The 19,791-nt window shown below is 34.1% G+C and overlaps 2 protein-coding genes across 4 annotated transcripts in view; one reads left to right on the forward strand and one right to left on the reverse strand.

Moving 5' to 3' along the window:
* Window positions 1-743: 743 nt before the first annotated feature.
* On the reverse strand, window positions 744-15,711 carry LOC117121659 (leucine-rich repeat and coiled-coil domain-containing protein 1-like). 3 transcript variants are annotated; one of them, XM_033266905.1, is made up of 22 exons: window positions 15,576-15,711; window positions 13,892-14,246; window positions 13,173-13,390; window positions 12,646-12,753; window positions 12,002-12,213; window positions 11,126-11,239; window positions 10,740-10,851; window positions 10,091-10,244; window positions 9,748-9,980; window positions 9,298-9,416; window positions 9,033-9,167; window positions 8,656-8,795; window positions 8,308-8,424; window positions 7,950-8,034; window positions 7,677-7,790; window positions 7,288-7,359; window positions 6,861-7,035; window positions 5,375-5,538; window positions 3,631-3,839; window positions 2,766-2,903; window positions 1,949-2,084; window positions 744-1,617 (listed from the first exon to the last, which is right to left on the reverse strand). In XM_033266905.1, the coding sequence occupies exons 2-22, from the start codon at window positions 14,224-14,226 to the stop codon at window positions 1,489-1,491; spliced, it is 3,219 nt and encodes a 1,072-aa protein (XP_033122796.1). In that variant the 5' UTR covers window positions 14,227-14,246; window positions 15,576-15,711; the 3' UTR covers window positions 744-1,488. The 3 variants fall into 3 exon arrangements, with proteins under 3 accessions (XP_033122796.1, XP_033122798.1, XP_033122797.1); XM_033266907.1 differs by having other exon boundaries at window positions 10,755-10,851; window positions 15,576-15,694; XM_033266906.1 differs by lacking the exon at window positions 15,576-15,711 and adding an exon at window positions 14,774-15,216.
* Window positions 15,712-15,732: 21 nt separating this feature from the next.
* The window catches only part of LOC117121660 (persulfide dioxygenase ETHE1, mitochondrial-like), a 6,043-nt gene continuing 1,984 nt past the window's right edge, over window positions 15,733-19,791 (forward strand). The window contains exons 1-3 of the mRNA XM_033266908.1: window positions 15,733-16,133; window positions 18,340-18,484; window positions 19,045-19,193. Coding sequence (XP_033122799.1) covers window positions 15,873-16,133; window positions 18,340-18,484; window positions 19,045-19,193 — 555 coding nt within the window. The 5' untranslated portion in view covers window positions 15,733-15,872. The remainder of the gene's footprint in view (window positions 16,134-18,339; window positions 18,485-19,044; window positions 19,194-19,791) is intronic.

Consider the following 19,791-nt stretch of genomic DNA (forward strand, 5'->3'; position numbering starts at 1 on the left):
TTTTGTTGAACATATTTAAATTGATTACCAGCCAACTTAAATGTCTACGCAAGGAACACAAGAACTGTGTTACTATACTGTATTTATGGTGGTGATGATGATGGGCTATGAAATATTCTCTTTTTCTTATGGACCTTTCCGACGTGTCAATTAACAGAGTATGCGAGTGTCCTACATACACACGTGTTGCCTCACTAACGTGTGTTTATGTACGTTTACGCTGTTGTTAAGTGGGATCTTAGCAACAGTATCCAAGGGAGGGGTTAGCGGAAAGGTCATTAAAAAGCTGAATATACAATGTATGAAATTTAAATATTGTATTTTATTAGCCAAACATAGAGAGTATATCTTTCAGTATTCACCTGACCTTAAACAGTATCTCCCTATCATCTCATACTTATCCCATCCTCCCTGTCTCTGCTCAAACAACCCGTTTCCTTTAGTAAATACTTGACAATCAATCTGCTTTAATAACCTTGATCTTGGTCTAGTCATAATATAAACACCCTTAAACCTTTATAAACTCTAACCAATCATTTCCTATTCCTATGTAAAATGAGGATCGATCTATTATAAATGATTCATGATAACCTCTGAAGAATGTTATTAAATCTAGTGTTATACAAGTAATAAGGTGCTATAAAAGTCCATTTCCATTCCTACCCTTGCATTTTATATTTTATTTTGGCAGATAAATAATAATGATAAAAAGCATTTACGTATATTTATATGATAAAATATTTACGCACCATCGATCTAGGCAAGTCTATTCGGAAGGACAGTAACAAAGAACAAATATAAGTTTATAGATTTCTTAATTGCAATGGAAGAACAACCATGCAAAATGTTTGATAACTTGGGTGTGTGGCTGCATAAAATGTACGGTCTCTGTATGAAGTTTTAAAGTTCAAGTTTATATCTTATGTTCATTGATCAAAGAGGGCAAGAGGAGGTCAGTAAAATTGGTTGATGGTATTAAAGGCATTAAGATGAACACACCTGACTAATCCTATGTTGACACCCGCTATAATACAGACGACCTTCAGAGGCCTTAACATAAGTCCCCTGAGAAAGGCAGGATAACAAGAGTGTATGTATTATTTTTTTTTAAATTGGGAATTGCAAATTCCACATGGATTAGTAGTTTATTTTTCTCTGGATCTGTTGATGGAATTGGTATAGCCATAACACCGGTTCTAATAACTACCATTATAATATCATGCGAATTACAAAATTAACAATATGACTACCAGCGTATATAAGAGGAAAGCACAACAACCATTAAGCTGTATCAAAAAATTAATTTTAATTAAATAAATTCAAATTTGGCGAGTAATTACAAGTAGAACTGCCTCTAAGACAGATAAATTAAGCTATATCAAAAAATAAATTTCAATAAATTAAATTCAAATTTATCAAGACAGATAAACTCATTATTGCGTGTCACTCAGCGACATGAGTTTTACACAAAGTTAAAAGTGTTTGTTGTCATGACGTCATATCCTGTTGAATGTCAGAGAAGGCTTGGGTCAGTCGATGCAGCTTGCCTTCCATGACTTTCTTCTGATTGGCTGTCTCAAGCAACAGTTGTCTCATCTCTTCTTCCACAGACAAAACCTGAACCAAAAAAAAAATTAAACCTATCAATTCACCAGACAACATTCCTAATAAAATAGGAAGTATAGTGTGATAGGCTTCCCACTTATGAGTTATTAACTATAAAGAACTCCCAAGTCTGTCTATAAATAACACAGAAATATAAATTTTTTTGATAATTTTTCCCTGATTAAATCTATTTTTGATGTTAAATATTGTAAACATCTTAAGTTGCATTTTAAATATAGTTTTTGTTTAAATCATGGTATCTGTGATAGTGTTAAATATTTTTTTTGGTATTTAACAATTTTGAAAGTACAGTATTGTAATGTGTCCAACAAACAAAAGGTACCTTAGCTTTAGCCTCATTAATTTGCTGTTGTTTCTCAGCCTTCAACTGCTCCAATTGTTCTTCATGTTTTCTCTGAACCATCGCTAACTGGTTGGAAAATGCATCGTCCATTGCATTAATCTTCTCAAGTGCAACTCTGCAAGTAAGGGAACTATCAGTGAAAACTCAGTGACTGCAACACAGAGGCCTCAACTCTATGAATGAGGCAGGGAAGGGGGAGGGGAATAATTTTTGATTGGCACAAGTGGAGCAACATCATTACACAGTTGACTTCACAAGGAATATGGCAAAGAAATCACAAAAATACAGGTTGAGGAGAGTAAAAACCCTTGAAAATGATGAATACAATGGATGACCCCATAGGTGGATTTAATTCTGATACTGTTAACATTTTTAAATTTCAGTAGAAAGTAATACAATAAGTAATTAGCGAAGCTACATCAACCTGAAGCCCACAAAAAAATACGGAATCAAAAGGGGACCTAGAAAAATTATTTCTTTTTCTAAAGGGGATTTTTGATATGTCATTAGTAATAGAATCAACTTTAAAATCGTTTTTTTTGTTGGCGCTATACGATCTTTACAGTAGCTTACACTTACTTCACGCTGCTAAAGGGTTGCTGTAAAATTGTAATGGGTAAAATTGTAATGGCCTATAACTCCATAAAAAATCCCCTCTAGAAAAAAAAATCATCTTTCTGGGTCCCATTTAGATAATGTGGCAAGCTAACTTGATCAAATTCCTTTATTACTGAACTTTTCTGATGTGATTGCCTTGTCCCTAGCAAGTAATAATTTACATTCACTATTACTCTACCTTTCTGATGCGATTGCCTTGTCCCTAGCAGCTAGTAATTTAGACTCCTTGTCATCAAAATTCTGTTTCACTTGTCGTACTTGTGTTTCCAACTGGGAAATGATTTCACCTTTATCTTTCCATCTTCTGTCAAGATTACTAGTGAGGAAAAAAAGCAGAATATGTCAGTTTAATATTCAAGTTTCTATTTGTACGGTATATGTTACTGTACAAATTAGGAGCGGTTTGGCACAGTGGTTACGGTTCTGCTTCTTAACCTTGAGGTCAAAGGTTAAATCACTCACTGTGTATTTCGCTTGTGTCCTTAGGCATGGCACTTTACCTACAGTTGTCTCTACCCAAGAGTACAAATGGGTGGCTGGTAGGTTTAAACACAAGCTGTTTACAGCTGCAACATTATGGAATTCTCCCAGGGACCTGAGTATGCGTTCCATACAGTATTTGCTTGATCCAGTGACTGCTGGTAATGATGTAAAGCACTATATAAGTCGACTATTATTATTGTAGCCATCAAGGTATAATATCCATAAGAGTACAATAACAATGTTTACATACAAGAAAAAGTAGTAATGAATTATTCATAGAAAGACAAGTACAAGTAACATACATGAAGGTAGCAGTGGACCAAGGTTTCTAATGCCATAATGCTAGGATTTTCTATAAATGATTATTAAACTTGAATAATAAATACAAACACAAGCTTTCTAAAAAAAAAAAAAAAAACATTTTCCAATTTACAAAAGCCCTGTCCAGACTATTAAATCAGAAAACTGTTGTATGCCCAAATAGAGTCATGATGTGCCTATATATGGTCATGATGTGATGTCATCATGACCATATTTAGGCATGTCACATGTTAACTTACTCATATGCTCTTTTACTCTCGTCCAGATCAGTCTGCAGCTCTGCAACTTTGTTCTTCAGCATTTCTTTCCGCTCTGTCAACCTCTCCACCATATCCTGGAGATCTTGAGTATTGGCAGACTCTTCTTCCAAGCGTTTCTCTAGTGTCTGCTGCATCTTCAGTGCCTCGTTCCTAGCAGCTCTGATCTCTTCGTCTCTCTCTACAAGACCCTGAGGTATGAAATGACCAATCAGATATTTATATCTCCATGGGTTCTTTTTCATGTCCAAAGATTATTAACCATCAGATCAGGGGTGGCGATAGGGGGAATGGGGGATGTCCCTTACGAGAACAAAGTGGCATGGTCCAAGGGGCAAAACCCAGAAAACTATGACACTTTAGGGGTTTCAAAGATTATTTTAATCAATTTTATAGTCTACTAATATGTAGAAAATACATATCATTTTTTTCCCCGATGAATTGTGGTTGTGGCCCTGGCCTTCCTACAAACAAATCTTGCTACCAAAATGTTTGGATCACTAAATCATTTTTTTAAGTAATGAGAACTGACAGACTAAATATAGTCCTAAATAATAATGTCCTTTACAACATTAAAATCTGGCAAGTTCTCTTACTGCACTTACAAATTTCCTTCAACTCACATGATACCTGGAAGCGAATATTTATGGCTTGAGACCAACAGAATAAATATTTTAAAAAGCAGACAGTGCAACTGGATTCATGGGGACTCAATAACCTTTTGATTTTCCACTCTATACAGTATCTACTTTTCAATTAAAGATATGCATTATAGGAAAAAGACAGGATGACCTAATTTCCTGTCTCTGGCATCAAGACAGATCCATCTTGCAGAACAAAATAATTTAATTTCATGCACAATTGCTCACTGAGACAAAGCAAATTAATTTGAATTTTAAAAAAGTATGTACATAAAATATGTTTTTATACTTTTAAATCTTTTATATTATTAATATTAAACAATAACATGATGATGAATAAAAAGGGTAGCCGCATTAGACAGCTATAGAACAGTACAAGAAATGACAACAGCACTTTTAAGACTAACTTGTAAAAAAATTTATTCTCAATAAAGAAAAATAAGAGAATAAATTGTATACAAATTAGTTTTAAAATTGCTGTTTTCATTTCTAATCATTACTGTATAGATAATTATGTGTATATATTTTGATTTGGCATTATTATTATTATTTTATTTAAACATCTGTTAATTGCTGAGAATTTTTTTCTCATTCTAATTGTTAGTTGAAAGACTATATAAAGTATGAAATTTATTGATTTAGATATTTTTATTTTTGATTTCCATGAGAGTAGAAATGTAAATACTCATTTTTTATATATTAAAATTCTTAAATATTATAAATATCCCAATTCTAAACATTTGTTATTTGTTAGGCTCTCTTTTTTTTAACCACTCAATTTATGTTTTATTGTATTTTAACAGTTGGGGTTTTTTGCAGAATTAAATCCTGTAAGCCCCTATTGTAATTTTTTATCGGTAAAATTTCTAAATATTTTATTAATCTTTTTATAGGCTATTTAATTTGTTAAACATTTCATTTTGCCCCTGAGATGTTTTGTAATTTTATTGTTCGTTCGTTTGGTCAGTGGGTTTAGATGATACCCAGCCCATGGTGTCCTCTTGGCACCCCTCCGACCATTTCCTGATTTGTGATTTTTGTGCAGAATATGTAATAAATAAATAAAATAAATTATGTTGTCATACATCTTTAAGTTTCCTGATTGTTTCTGTCTGATCATCCAATATCTTTGTCTTGATCTTCAGTGCGTCGTTGTCTCTCTCCGATTGTTTTTTTAATGAGGCTACCTCAGCTTCACAGGAGTTGATCTGCGCCTCAAGTCGTCCTCTATCTTGAGCTAAGGAAGCACCTACGATAAAAATGAATTTGAGTAAATATGTGGCCTGGTAGGTAAGGTGCTCGCCTTCCAGTCATAAGATCCTGGTTCAAATCCTGACAAAATCGATATGATTTTTCTTGCTATAATTGAGTACATGTCCGACAAATGGCATTTATTGATTTATTCAGATTATTTTAATATTCCAGAAAAATACAATTATAATTTGTTATATTTTATTTATATATTGCCTTTCCTTTAGGTTAAAAAAGTGCTTTGTTTTCTCTTGTCATTGGGGACACATGTTTAAGTATTGTTGTCATATTTGTGCAGTATCAGACAAACTTATTTATACTCCTGGGTGGAGAGGAGCAACGCAGATTAAGCGTTTTGCTCAAGGGACAGATGCGAAATGCACAGCAAAGGATTGAAGGACCAACCTCGAGGCTGGGAAACTCAAAGATGCCAGCTGTGCCAAACCGCTTCCATAATTATATAATTAACAGCTCTATGGATTTGTTCTTGTTCAAATTGTGTTCTAAATTGATCCAAAGACTTGTCATCGCTGTTAAAATTCATTGTCTCCCCATATCTGTCTGTACAAGATGAACTGGTTTATTTATTAGATCATCATGTTACTATTTTGAATGAACTTGCTGAGTGAATGACGTGTCGTAAGATAAATTAATGCAGGGTCTTTAGTGATAGACTTAATAGCGTGCATGCTAATATTATTAGCATTATTTGTTAACAAAGCAAGCCCAATGACACATTGTGAACTGGGCTCTTTGGCAGGGGGCAGCATTAAATCTTTAACAATTCCCTAGTGAAACATCCAAGGAAGTTACAGGGCTTTAGTGATTTACTGCCCTAATATTATTGGTTTTTGAGGACTTTCTTTATTTAAATCAGATGTGAAATAATTTTACTCCTCTGTTGGAATATCTATGGCAATTTTTTAAATGATCCAGGGCCTTTGTAAAAGCCTTAGAAAAAGGTCATGTTATGTATCTGGTTACAACGATGTTGAAAGGCCCACTATTATACCAGGCATTGCTTTGCTGAAAGAGGACATAATCACTTTTGGTTTGGAAATAAATAATTAAAATTATTTAATCAATTTAAAGGCTATAAATATCAAAATGAGGCTTAGTGAGCAGCTTGTGGTTTTATCGTTTAAATTTTCAAGATAACACCACTACCCCAAATGATTTTGTTTTTGAAATCATAGATTGTCTACTGATTAGCACATGTGATAACGGGGTACAGTAGAACACATTCAGAGCCTATTTGCCAGCATGGTTGGAGTTTCTCCATGCCTACCCTTCTCATTAACAATTATAATACAGTATTACCTTGTTGAGCTAGTTCATGTCCCCACAATTTCCTTTCTGCCTTCAGGCCTTCAATGACAGACTCTTGAGCAGTCAGTTGTGTCTGTAACTTGCCTCGGTCTTGCTTCAACAATTCAAACTGTACCTGACGTCGCCTTCCTTCCTCTACTTGAACTTCCAGGCTCTGGATTCTGGCCTAGGTATAAATATAAATATCATCAAGCTTACAAATTCATACTATATTACTGTCACTTTTAGTTTCACTATTTATTATATCATTCAAATACATAGCATAATACTTTAAAATTAAAAGACAGGGACAATAAAAGTTGTGTAATTTTACTTGGTTATACTACTTAATCTGTATTTTCTGACAGACAATTATTATGAATATAATGTTTACTTGGGATGAATAACTATACGTTTAAATTGTTATTGAAGATTTTACCTTGTAATCGGACAAAACTTCATGTTTTGATTTAGACAGCTCAGTAATTCTACCCTTTTGTTCCTTTACCATCTAGAGAGAAGTAGTCAAGTAATTAGCACACTGATATGATTTCTTCAGCATAAAGGACCACCCACACAAGTTTAAAGACTTATTTACAGTGTGGTGTTCTATTTTGTAGTGAATTGGATATTAAACTGGGAGACAAGCTCCTCTCCTTTCTGGAGACTGCACTGCATTCCCTAATGTGCATATTGCACCATATTATTATCAGCATCGTCATCATCAAGGTTATATTGCAACCAACAATAATGTATGATTTTCTTTTTATGTATGACCAAGACAATTAATTTTTTCCAATAATTATGATATAAACAGTGGAGTCTCACCGCTGTAAGTTCAGTGACCAGACCTGAGGCTTTCCTCTCCTTTTCAGTTGCAGTGAACAGGCCCTGGCGCATCTGACTTGATTCCTGAGACAGTTTCTCAAATGCAACTTGTAGCTGTTTCATAAAAAATGCTATAATTTAATTCACTTGATAAGGCTGAGCAAATCATACAAGTCTTGTGTTTACAGTACTTCCAATTTCTGATAAGCTTATCAAACAGGATTCATTTATTTTTTTTACTAGGACAACTAATCTAAACAAATGATTGCTAACCTCATTAAATCGTTCTGCTTCAATCTGGAGAGCCATTCTGAACTCATTCTCTAGATCTGAATACTGTTTTGATAGGCACTCAATCCTAGTTTAAATAAAACAAAATATAAATATCAGTAATAAATATGTGGAATATATAACACTTGAAGGTGTTCTATGAGACCATTAAGTTAATGGAGGGTCATAGTGGACATATAGCTCTTAATATGGAATGGTAGCGCTGGGAAAAAAACAGATACAATCACAGTGCCTTGCACAATTTCACTGATACTATGAATAGATAACACTGGTTTTAAAACCACTGTTACCACTTAAAACCATAATGTATGAATATATATTTAATATTTAATTAACTTACTTTTGTTTGTAAAGTTCCTGTTCATGTTGATGTCTTTCTTTCTCAGATGCCACAGCTTTTGACACAGTGTCCTTGACCTCTGAACTCTCCATACTGTGGCGGTTCTGAAGACTCTCTCTGCAAGAGAGTAATGAGGAGAAATGCTTTTAAATATATTACCTATTATTTTAACAGGATAAATTATGTAAAGATATATTATAACAAGATTTCTCCTTTCACACAAAAGGTGAGATGGTTCCTTTTCTGCCTGAGGGGGTTTTTATAACTCAACACTACCTGGTTGAGGGCGCTATCATTAATGTTGCTTTCCTGCTTAAAGATGCTAAAATTCCCCCTTGGAAACCTTACCTGTGTTCTTGTTCCCTGATAGCAAGCAATTCTTGCAGCTGTCGGACCTTGCCTTCATGTTGCTTGGCCTGGTTCCGGACAAGATCCAGCTCCCGTGCCGTAGCTGCCGCCCTCATCTGGTACTCTTGCGTTCGCTTCGCCTGTCATCACAGAGATATACTTGTTCAATTTTCTATACTGACACTTTGACAAATTTGTCGCATAGTCTAACAAGGGCAGAGATTATCAGTCTATCTACACAATATAGAGAGTATTTACTGCTGAAATACTATTATTTTACTAGAATCCAGGTGAGACTAGCCACTGGATAGTCATTTGCCTCAAACTTACACTGACTGAGGCAAATGACCATGTCAGTCTCGGTTTGAGCTACTGACCTCATGAGCTTGTTGTTGGAGTCGTTCTCTTTCTGCTTTTGTTGCTGTAGCCTCCATTGCTTTCAGAGCACTCCTTCCTTCTGCTTCTTCCTTTTCACTTGATTCTAACTTCCTCATTAATTCTTCAACTTTATCCTGAAAACCAAAGAAATAATTGCAGATATTTTTGAAGACCGAGGTTACTTTTCCATGGTGGTTACAGCATAGAAGTAACCAGTACAGAGAGTTTAGAGGTATAGATTAATCAGACAGGCAATATAGTTACCCTGAGTTCTGCAAGAGCTACCTCCTGTTTGTTCTTAACTTCCTTTTCATTCATTAAGGCATGCTTCAGCCTTGTGGTTGCTTCGATGGCAACATCTTGCACCTCATGTTCATCTTTCACTAACAAGTAACAAAAAGAAAAGAGATATGAATAATGAACAACATCATTAAAGAACTAAGTGGCAGTTACTACAAAAGAAGGCAGAAGACATCATCGGAATCTGGAAAACGTCAGATAAATGGGCAGTAGTTAGTACACCATGAAAGATTTTGAAGTAGAAATATATAGATCCTGGAATAAAGGGAAGTAGGTGGCAATTCATTAAAAACATTAAAGTAAAAAAAATCTAGATGCTGAGCAATAGCATTATGGAAGTGGACAGCAGAAATTAATTGCCTGCCAGAAGAACACTGTGATGGATAAAGATTTCTATAAAACAAAATGACTTACACTTGGTCTGAAGCTCTTGAATACGCTCAGCTAGCCTCCTTGCAGCCTGCTCTGCTTTCCATCTTCTCTCCCTTTCTACATCCAGCTCCTGCATCAACGCCAGTTTGTCTAAATCTTGTTTTGCAGTTGTTGGCACAACTCTGCTTGGAAAATTCTGAGGGCGAGAGTCACTTCCTGGTGAGCTGCTAGAAGGTTGTGACTTTGGTTTTTTAACAGGTCGTGAACTTGCAACACTACAATCATCAAATTCAGAAAAAAAAATGGTATTGGTCCTTCTGCAAATTTAAACAATTGTGTACACTTATCAAATAACTGTCCCATTTATAGTTAAAGATACTCTCACCTAGGTTCAGTTTGTTTTCCAGCCTTTCTTTGTCGCTGTGTGGGTTGTTTGCCTGATAAAGCTTCCCTGGGTTGTTTGCCTGTAGTAGCAGTTCTAGCTGGCTTCTTCTTGGCTTGTGTTTTATGGCCTGATTCACTTTCACTAGCTTCACTCTCTATTCAAACACAAAAAGTAAATGAAGAGATACTAACATATTATTTTTGTAATACAAGTTAAATCTAATTTGCTTACTCCAAATGATATAGACAGTTTTGAGGAATATATTTGACCACTTTAAAAAATCCTGAAAATCAAAACACAGATCAAAACACTAATTTTTCAAAAATGTATTATTAGTTTGAATAAGTATCTTTTTGTTTTATCTGAAGTTAATAAGCAATGGTCTATTGACATGTTGTTGCATATTGAAGATTAGGTCTTGATTCTTCATTGTTTTGCAAAATTTTAAAAATTTAAGTCAACATGGGGTGGTGATGCTTCAATCTGTTTGTTTTATCTTTTCTAATTATTGATCTGAAATGTGCATAGAAAGTCATCGGATAATGCACTGAATATAAAGCAAATCAAATTTTAATATTACTGTTAGAATTCATATTGTTTATACTATTTTTTAGAAAAACCATTTTTTCATCGTATCACTTATACTTACTTGAGGTGCACTTACCAGCTTGCTTTCCTAGGCCTCTTGGACAGCTTGGTTTTCGTTGCTTCTTAACCTCACTCGGTGTAGATGTACCTGTATAGCTTGTTGAGGACTTAGCCTGAATAAACATAATAATCATCATTTATTTTGTTGTTACTATTGATAAAATAACAAATTTTAAAAAAAATTATTAAAAAATAAAAATATAAACTAAAATAAACCTATATACATTCTAAAATTGAGTAATGTAATAACATTTCTTCATTAAAATAAAGAGAAAAGATATTTGAAATTGTGAAGTTAAAAGAATGCATGAAAAAGAATTGATGCTACTGTGATTCATTCATGGCTATGATTACTGTTCTCCACAAGCGAGGGAGGTTGCCTGTTACCTGACTCCTCGTCCGTTCTTCCACCATAAATGCTAACTGCTGCTCTAGATTCTCTATACGTTTTTCATGAGTAGATTGTGCATTCGACTTTATCATGGACACATGTATTTCAGTCTGAAAATAAAAACACAAGTATTAAGATCAAAATTAATGTTTCATATCACACTATATAAATTATTTCACCATTTCAAGTTTATAAAAAATTAACATAAAGTACAAAAATATAAAATGAGTCAGCAATACTTGGTGTGATTGCTCAGAAAAGGGCAATGCGCATCTGTCTGGGAGCTCTCCAGAACCAACCAAGAAACAGATTTAACCAAAATATTAAATTATTATTTGCAAAGTCAATTTAAAAATCAAATTCAAACTTTTACTGTATAATAAATCCTGCAATATTAATGATATGCATAATGATAATAATAATAACAATAATAATGAAGTGATAACAGAAACAACAAAGAGTTATAGGCCTAGTTGTAGAAGCATAAATAATAATAATAATTATAATATTTAAAAAAAATTTTAATTAAAATTACAAGCAATCACACAAATCAAAAGTGATGTTGTTGGTCTATGAGTGAGATAATTACCTGGATGAACCAATATATGCCAATTTTCTTTTAGGAACTTACCTCGAAAATAATGGAATACTGTAGTTCGACCCAGGTGTTTATATGAGTGAGATAATTACCTGGATGAACCAATGCCAATTTCCTTTTAGGAACTTACTTTAAAAATAATGGAACAGGCCTCAATTTTCCTTTTGCTGTGAGCGAGTATATACTTACCATAAAGAGCCTAGCTTGAAAGCTGCATACAATATATATGGTTCAAGGTAAGTATTCAAATAGACAACAACATCAATACACTCACATCTTTCTTCCTTGTGGTTGGTCTTAAGACCCCAGCCTCAATCTCTGAAGTGTCTGCTGGCTCTGCACTTGATCCATCTGCTGTGGACAGAGCCCGAGAGCGGAAGCGCTCCAGCGCTTCATCAATCTTTGGTGTGATTAACTGGAATGGGGTTTCTTGACTGCTACTGTTAGACTGGTTAGAAACAAGGTATTCTAAATAATCTTCAAGTCCTACCAATAGATAGAAAGGAAATGATGCCACAAGGAAATATTAGTCTTTATAACTTTGTCCTTCTTTATACTGGACATCCTGTTCAGTGGATATCTACTGTTCTCCCACAGGCCTCTGTTATGCTTTAATAACTAAGTCTTGTATCGAGGCTTAGGGAGTGGCGTTGTTTTAGGTGTGAGGAAAAAAAATCCTACTGTCAGAGGAATTGAACCCAGGACTGGGATTGGAAGGCAAGCATCTTAACCACCAAGCTATTCAATTTCACTCCAGTGAACCAATTCAGACCAAGTCATCCTAACATGTATACCACCATGTTTACATAACTTTTACTTTCAAAAAGACTACATAGTGAGCTGTCTTTGCAATGTTAGTTGTACTTTAGAAGACAAAGTGCCAGTAATTAGGCCTAATGTAAATACTGCAATGCAAACCTGGTATGTCTGCTAAGCCATCATGCTTTGGTACTGCTTTACCAGTCCTGTCATATCCATCTAAGACTTGCAGCTGGGGAAGAGTGTTCAGCAGTCCAGTTTGGTAGCCTAGCATTATAAAATAGAAATAATGATGTCAATGATCCATGCCATTACCAAAACAAAAGCAGAGTTTAGTGGTGAATGGCCTGAAAAAACAAAAGGGTAATTTTGGGCTGTGTTTATGCTGTTCTTAGATGTTTTAGATCATACTGTATTGAAATGGCAAAATATATTTGTTAAGCACTGACTAACAAAATTTTATTTGACAAAAACATGTGACATACCTAATTATGGTCATGATGACATCACATCATGACCATATATACAGGTAGGCACATCATGACTATATCTGGACATACAACAGTTTTTTGTCAAAGAAAATTTGATAGTGTGGAAAGAGCTTTAAAGACTTTGGTCAAATTAGTGATGGCCAACAGTGAGGTTAGCTTTGCCACTAATTGGAGAAGATATTGATTCTTATGTACCTGGCTGGTTGCAAACAGGGTTACCTCCATTAGGCTCTGACAAGCTTAGATGAGTCAGCTTCTGTATACCATTAAGACAGGTTACAACATGGCTAAAATTATCTAATTGATTTCCCTGTAATTCAAGAGTCTTCAAACAGTAGCTTGGGCCTTGGAGATCCATAAGGCCCGAGATGTCATTCACTTGGTTGTATGATAAGTTCAGTTTCGTCAGGCTTCTGTTAGCAAGAAATTAAAAATTTTTTTTTTAATGTAATTTCGCTTTTTGTTAGTTGAATGCTTTTTTGGAGGTTTTTTGCTGTACATATTAATGATTAGTTATTGTAATTTTACACTACACTGAAGAAAATTAATAAATAACTTATGACAATTTTAATAGCACAAGACATCGGTTTTTGCCTCTTTTTCTTTAAGTACACTTTTTTTTGCATGTTTTTTAAATGAATTTTTAGTTCCTTTTTTTAGGTGTCATCTGTTTTGTGTATATTGGGATACCTCTGGAAATAAATCCTTACATGGATTTGGAGGGTTAACCCCGATATCAACATTGATGACCTGCTTTGTTAATTTTGTTTCATTGTATTCAGTTGTTCCGGTTTTGTAATATTATTAAGTTGATATCAAAGAAATCAAATCAAATCAAATACATAGCATGAAATTAGTTCCTAAAAAGTTCTTTTGTTTACATTTCTACGCATAAAACAAATATTGTACAGAACCTTAAATTCCTAAGACCTTTGATTTGTTGGATGACATTACAAGCAAGATTCAAAGTCCTGAGTGACACTAGTGCTCCCAGACCCTGCATCACTACAATCTGATTGGATGACAGATCCAAGTGCTTTAGAAACTTCAGGTGCTGAAGATTTTCAATAATGGAAATTTTGTTACAGTGGAGGTTCAGAGTTTGTATATGCCCCACTAATGGAAGATCTTGTAGGCTTGATATGTCACTGTCTATGAGACATATTTCATGTGCCTTGTCTGGTTCCATGAGGAGATCGTGCGACATGCCTGTTAACTTCACACGGAAATTCCCTGGTTCAGCTGGCATACTTCTTGCTCAAATCCAAACTTAAAAAAAGAATGAAAGTTAATTTTAAATTAAGCCTTACTACTATTATACAGTCTCGTTGGAAGGTCTAGCCTAGTTGAGGGTATTTTAGTCTAGGCCTACATACAGGTAACAGGCCTAGGCAATGCCCAGGATCTCACCCGTAACTCATCATACATCACTCTAAATAAGTGGTGCAAGAGGCTGGTAGGCCAGTGGTGGCCCTCTGGTAGCCCCTCTTGTCTTCTCAAACTGTCGTTTAAAATCTGATACTGTACTAGCTTCAACCGTACTGGCAGGGAGAGTGTTCCATGTATTAATAATACGTTGAGTAAAAAATACTTTCTGCAATTGAATTGCACATATGACTTTTTCAGTTTGTGCTTATGACCCTTAGTCACTAGTGGCACTAAATTCTGATTTAAATACTGAAAAATAATTCACTATCAATATTTTCTTTATTTGTTAGAATTGTATATGTTTCAACTATATACCCTTTAGGTCGCCTATCTTCCGATGACGTCAATTTAGAAGCACGTAATCTTACCTCATAAGACTTGCCATGCAAACTAGGTAGTAATCTGGTTGCACGTCTTATCTATTAAAATAAATCTTTTTTTTTTAAATATGGAGACCAGGACTGAATTGCAAATTCGAGGTGGGGTCGTACTAAACTAATATAGAGTGATCTAATCATAGAAACAGACTTATATTTTATAGACTTTTAAATAGTACTAAGAACTGTATTAGCAGTCTTAACAGCAGCAACGGGTGCCGCAGCAACACACTGATTATCTATGATCACCCCCAAATCATTCTGATTCGCAACCTCTTCCAAGACAGTGCCATCCAGTTCGTAAGAATACTCTAAAAAATTGTTATAACCAAAATGCATGAGCTTGCATTTGCTAACATTGAAACACACTAACCAATCATGACACAAATTAAACAACTTACAGTATTATTAATGTCACGTACTCTGCAAAATTTCGAAATCGTCCTTTGACTTCACCTGTCTATAACTTAATGGCATCAGCAATTTTAGTAAAGATGAATCTGCCGCCAGGCCCTAGAACCCCTAGAATAGTATTAGGCTGGTATTAAGGGCCTGGCCTAGCTTAGCAATAGTAGGTAGGAGTAGGCGCCTCTAGACCTAGGCTAGGTAGCAGTGAGCGTGGTGGTAGGCTAGGAAGGAGGGCCTTCTCTTGCCTGCTAGGCTAGGCTAGGACTCCTAGGAGACTAGACTATTAGGCCTAGCCGAGCCGAGGCCTAGTGCCACTCTATCTAGCTAGGCGAAGCCTAATATAAGCTAGACTGGCCCATTAAAGCCTATGACTACACTAACTTACTTAAAACAATCTGATCCTTCTTGTTTCTCACAAAAGTACATGAATCAAATAGCCTACCTATACTACTTACCATACGTCCAGTTTGTTATTTTGTTTTCCGCGGTATCTACATAGCGCCACCACACCACAAAACAACAACAGGGTCAAAGGTGATAGGTGAGTAAACCATGGAAAAAAGGACCTTGATATTTTGAGGAATGTTGTTATCTTTACTTCAATTATTATAGGCTTATAATAGGAAAAATCAAGTGCATATTCATGTTTATCGAGGTTTAATTATTTATGTAACATACAGCCATGACATCTTTCAGCTCAAAGTCGCATCAAATTTGCCTTCGATTTGCAAAGTTACTTCAATCGAAGTCGAAAAGTTTCTTCGGGGCAGCAGATGGTCTATCATCACGTACAAAATCTAACTTTGCCTGCTTGGCTGTTTGGCCTAAGAGGCTATCTGTACCGGTAGTGGCCGTTGCAAGAAGTAGGCCTAGGCTCAGGCCTAATGTTAATGTTCCCCAAAGGAGTATCAACACATTGCCTTCAAATTTTGTATTTCGGCAGGTATGTCACTAATATTAATAACAATAAATAATGAATAATATTTACATACATATATAAAATAAAATACGCGGCGCTAATGCACTTTAGTACTCCACCCTACCCTAATCTAAACCCTAACCTTAATTAACAATAACATAGCAAGACTGCAGTAAAGGTTAGGGTGGAGTACTAAAGTAAAGTGCATTTAGCGCCACATCCGTCGTGGCTAGGGATACGGTACCGTAGTAGGCCCTACTAGCCCCCAGGCCTATTTCTTATCTTCCCTTTGATAAAGGTATGTAGGCCTATGATGAGGCTGCTTTGGACATGGTGAATTGCAACATACAGTAAAATTCTGCCAACAACGGTGTGAGTCATTGTTCATAAAGTCTAAAGTGAAATCGCTTGCTGAATGCAGAGAAAGTTGGTGAAGTAACACTAATAGTAGGCCCCTACTTTCATCTACTGTACCTTGCTTGAATATGAATTACAGGTAATCCTATTATGGCACTAACAATGTACCCAGTGTCGCAGTCTTACATTTAATTGTTGTTGCAATGTTATTCATAACAATGTAATTATTGAGTACATAACTAATAGAGTATTATTTATAGTATACTTTCACATAATACTCAATAATAGGCCTACTGGTAGGTCAGGTAACTATATCAGCAAAAATTTAAAATTAATTATATACCATTCTTTCTTATACGAAAGCTAACACATTGTTATTGTATCGTTGGCCAAAATGCCTCCTAAAAATGCAACCAGGGAACGGTTAAATTACAAACAAGAAATGTATAATATTTTGTAATTTTATTGTATAAATGATTTACTCAATCAGTTATTACGGTACATATTTAAGCTTTAAAACTACTTAAAATTATATAAATCCGTATATATATCCATGGTATTAGCACAATTGCGCATCTCATTTGAGTTCATCATTAGCACTAAAGAAATACATTGAATGTAAAATAAGGCTAATTCTCTGTGATGCCTCATGCCATTTTGCAATCTCAACAATACTGTTAAATAGTGCCACTGGATTGCCAATGTTGTCTCCAATCAAGTATTTTTAGGTGTGTTTTGACTTGACATAGCCTAAATCAGTGTATGGAAACATTTTCATCTTTGTGTCACATACAAATTGATAGGAATATTAACAAAGAACTTTAACTTTTTTATTTTTTTATTAATTATGATTGATTTTTTATCCTATGCTTTATTAAATGCAATAGATTAGCCTAGTTTTTTTAATTGTCCAGAGTCTCCAATAGTGGATCCACCTATATTTGTAATTCCGTAATTTATTTTCATCAATTATATATTTATCAAATCTTATTTTGTTAAGTTCTACATAACGACATGCAATGTATTACCTTCATCATTTTCTAATTTTATTTGTACTTTTTGGCGTTGATTTAGAGAGTTTTAGATTTATATATATTACATTAATATACATTTTTCATAAATAAAACAACATTTATTATATAAAATATGGTATTTAAATACACTATGAAAATTTATAAACAAAAACAAAATAATATTTGGAAGTTTCACCTTACCAACCAGTGTTGGCAATAAGTGGGAAGGAGAATATATTAAATTAAGTCGGAGGAAATCTTGCTTAAAAACTTTTTATAGATTCATTTTCTGCTGGTGTTAAACTCTGTATACAAACAAACATTGCTTAGAGGTTTTCTGTTTATATTGATGTAGAAATGCCACTCTCAGATTTTTTTTTTTTTGCAATTTATTTTTCTAAATTTAGGCCCTAATGAAATTGATATAAATTCTAAATTTAATTATTCTACGTTTTCATAAAATCATGCGTAGCATTAATGCTACATGCTATGGATAGGGGCCCAAATTATGGCAAAATAAACATACTGTAATTAGGCCTATGCTACAAATGGCCACTATGCTTTATGTGGTTAGTGTGCTCACGGTGTGCGATTTTTGAATGATGTCATCACGTTGGTGGCAGCATTTTATTGGATAATGCAATTTACTGTACCTTTAAATACAAAAAAGAAATGCAAAAAAAACCAAACAAACAAACAAACAAACTATTTATAGAAATGTGTAGGCCTATATATAAATAAGGAAAAGATAAAGGCCCAGGGGGTGTTAACGTTGTCTCTCACTACCAAATCCCAAATATATTCAATGATGTTAATGTTCTAAGGCCCTTTAATGTTTTTGATTTGATCTTTTTTATCAGTTATTTGATCATCAATCATTCACCCTAACTTACCTGCTTGGTGATAAAGTATCTGGTGAAGCTATTTTGATTGACCCTGTTTTGGAGTTGGTTAATCGTGATGTCAATTTAATGGAGGACCTAGGATTAAAACTTTTATATGCAGGTGATTTGACTAACATAATTAGCTTTATTAATTATTATTTTGCTGGTAGTATGTTTATGTTTTGTTTATTTTTTTTTAAAATTATTATTCAATTATAGATTTTTGTATTATATTTTATTATGATATATTTTTGTCATATTTTTTTCATTGTTTTAAATATGAATACTTTTAACATATTCATGTTATTTGAAACATGTATATTAATAATAGTAATAATAATAATAATAAAAATAATAATAATAAATTATTATTATTATTATTGTGACCTTATATAGTGCATAATGTAAAATACCTCTGTGCGCTTTACAGTAGGGAGTGGGACCTAATTAACAAAAGATATACTGTAAATTTTATTAACTGGATTTATTTTAAGTTTGAAAAATACAGTATTTTAATTTTCTTTGATCTGCTTAATTAATTGTTAAATACTTATTTACCTTATACTTATGTTTCACAATTGAAACAAATAAATATTTATGTATTTCATCTGAATGATATCAGCTAAATATATTTTTATATTTACCATTGTTTATTTATTTATTTTTTTCTCTTATTTTCAGCAAACACACATTGTCATGCTGATCACATAACAGGAACTGGTGAATTAAAGAAGCGTATCCCATCATGTCGCAGTGTTATCAGTAAAGCTAGTGGGGCACAGGCTGATGTGCATTTAGAAGAAGGGGACAGGATATGTTTTGGTGAATGGGTAAAAATATTAATTTGTATAGAGTACTACAGTGTTACGTCACGATACCACGTGACACTACTCCGTTGCTTCATTGCAAAACCTGATGCCATTTTCGCCACTAAAAAAAAATTGATCCCAATTTCTAACGTAATTATTAAGATGTTGTATCTTACTTTTTCTTTGTAAATTTTAATTGATGATTAAATGTGTGTTCGATAACTAATATAATGCGAACTTTTGTGTTTTTAGTACATTTCGATGGTAAAATATTAGATTTTAACATGCCTATTCCAAAAAGCCTATTCAGTCATTCAGGCGTAATGAGCGGTATCCTACGTCTGTTGACAACAGAGAGCGCCACCTGGCGTTGTGACAACACAACTGTGGTACTCTATATAAAGTATATTTTAAAGCAATAAAAATTACATCTGGATTATGTTACAAACTTACAGTATATACAGTACCATAAACAAGGGTGGATCCCGAGATGTCTAAAAGTCACAACCCTAAATTTTTGTTTTCTAGATGCCCGAAAATGACCTCAGAGTTGTTTTGAGCTATCAATTATTTCTTTCTTTTCTTTCTTTTTTTTTTACTTTCCTAAAAGGGGTTGGGG

Source organism: Anneissia japonica, unplaced genomic scaffold (assembly GCF_011630105.1).
Source record: "Anneissia japonica isolate Jap-2015-1 unplaced genomic scaffold, ASM1163010v1 scaffold287709_len1912824_cov184, whole genome shotgun sequence".
NCBI lineage: Eukaryota > Metazoa > Echinodermata > Crinoidea > Comatulida > Comatulidae > Anneissia > Anneissia japonica.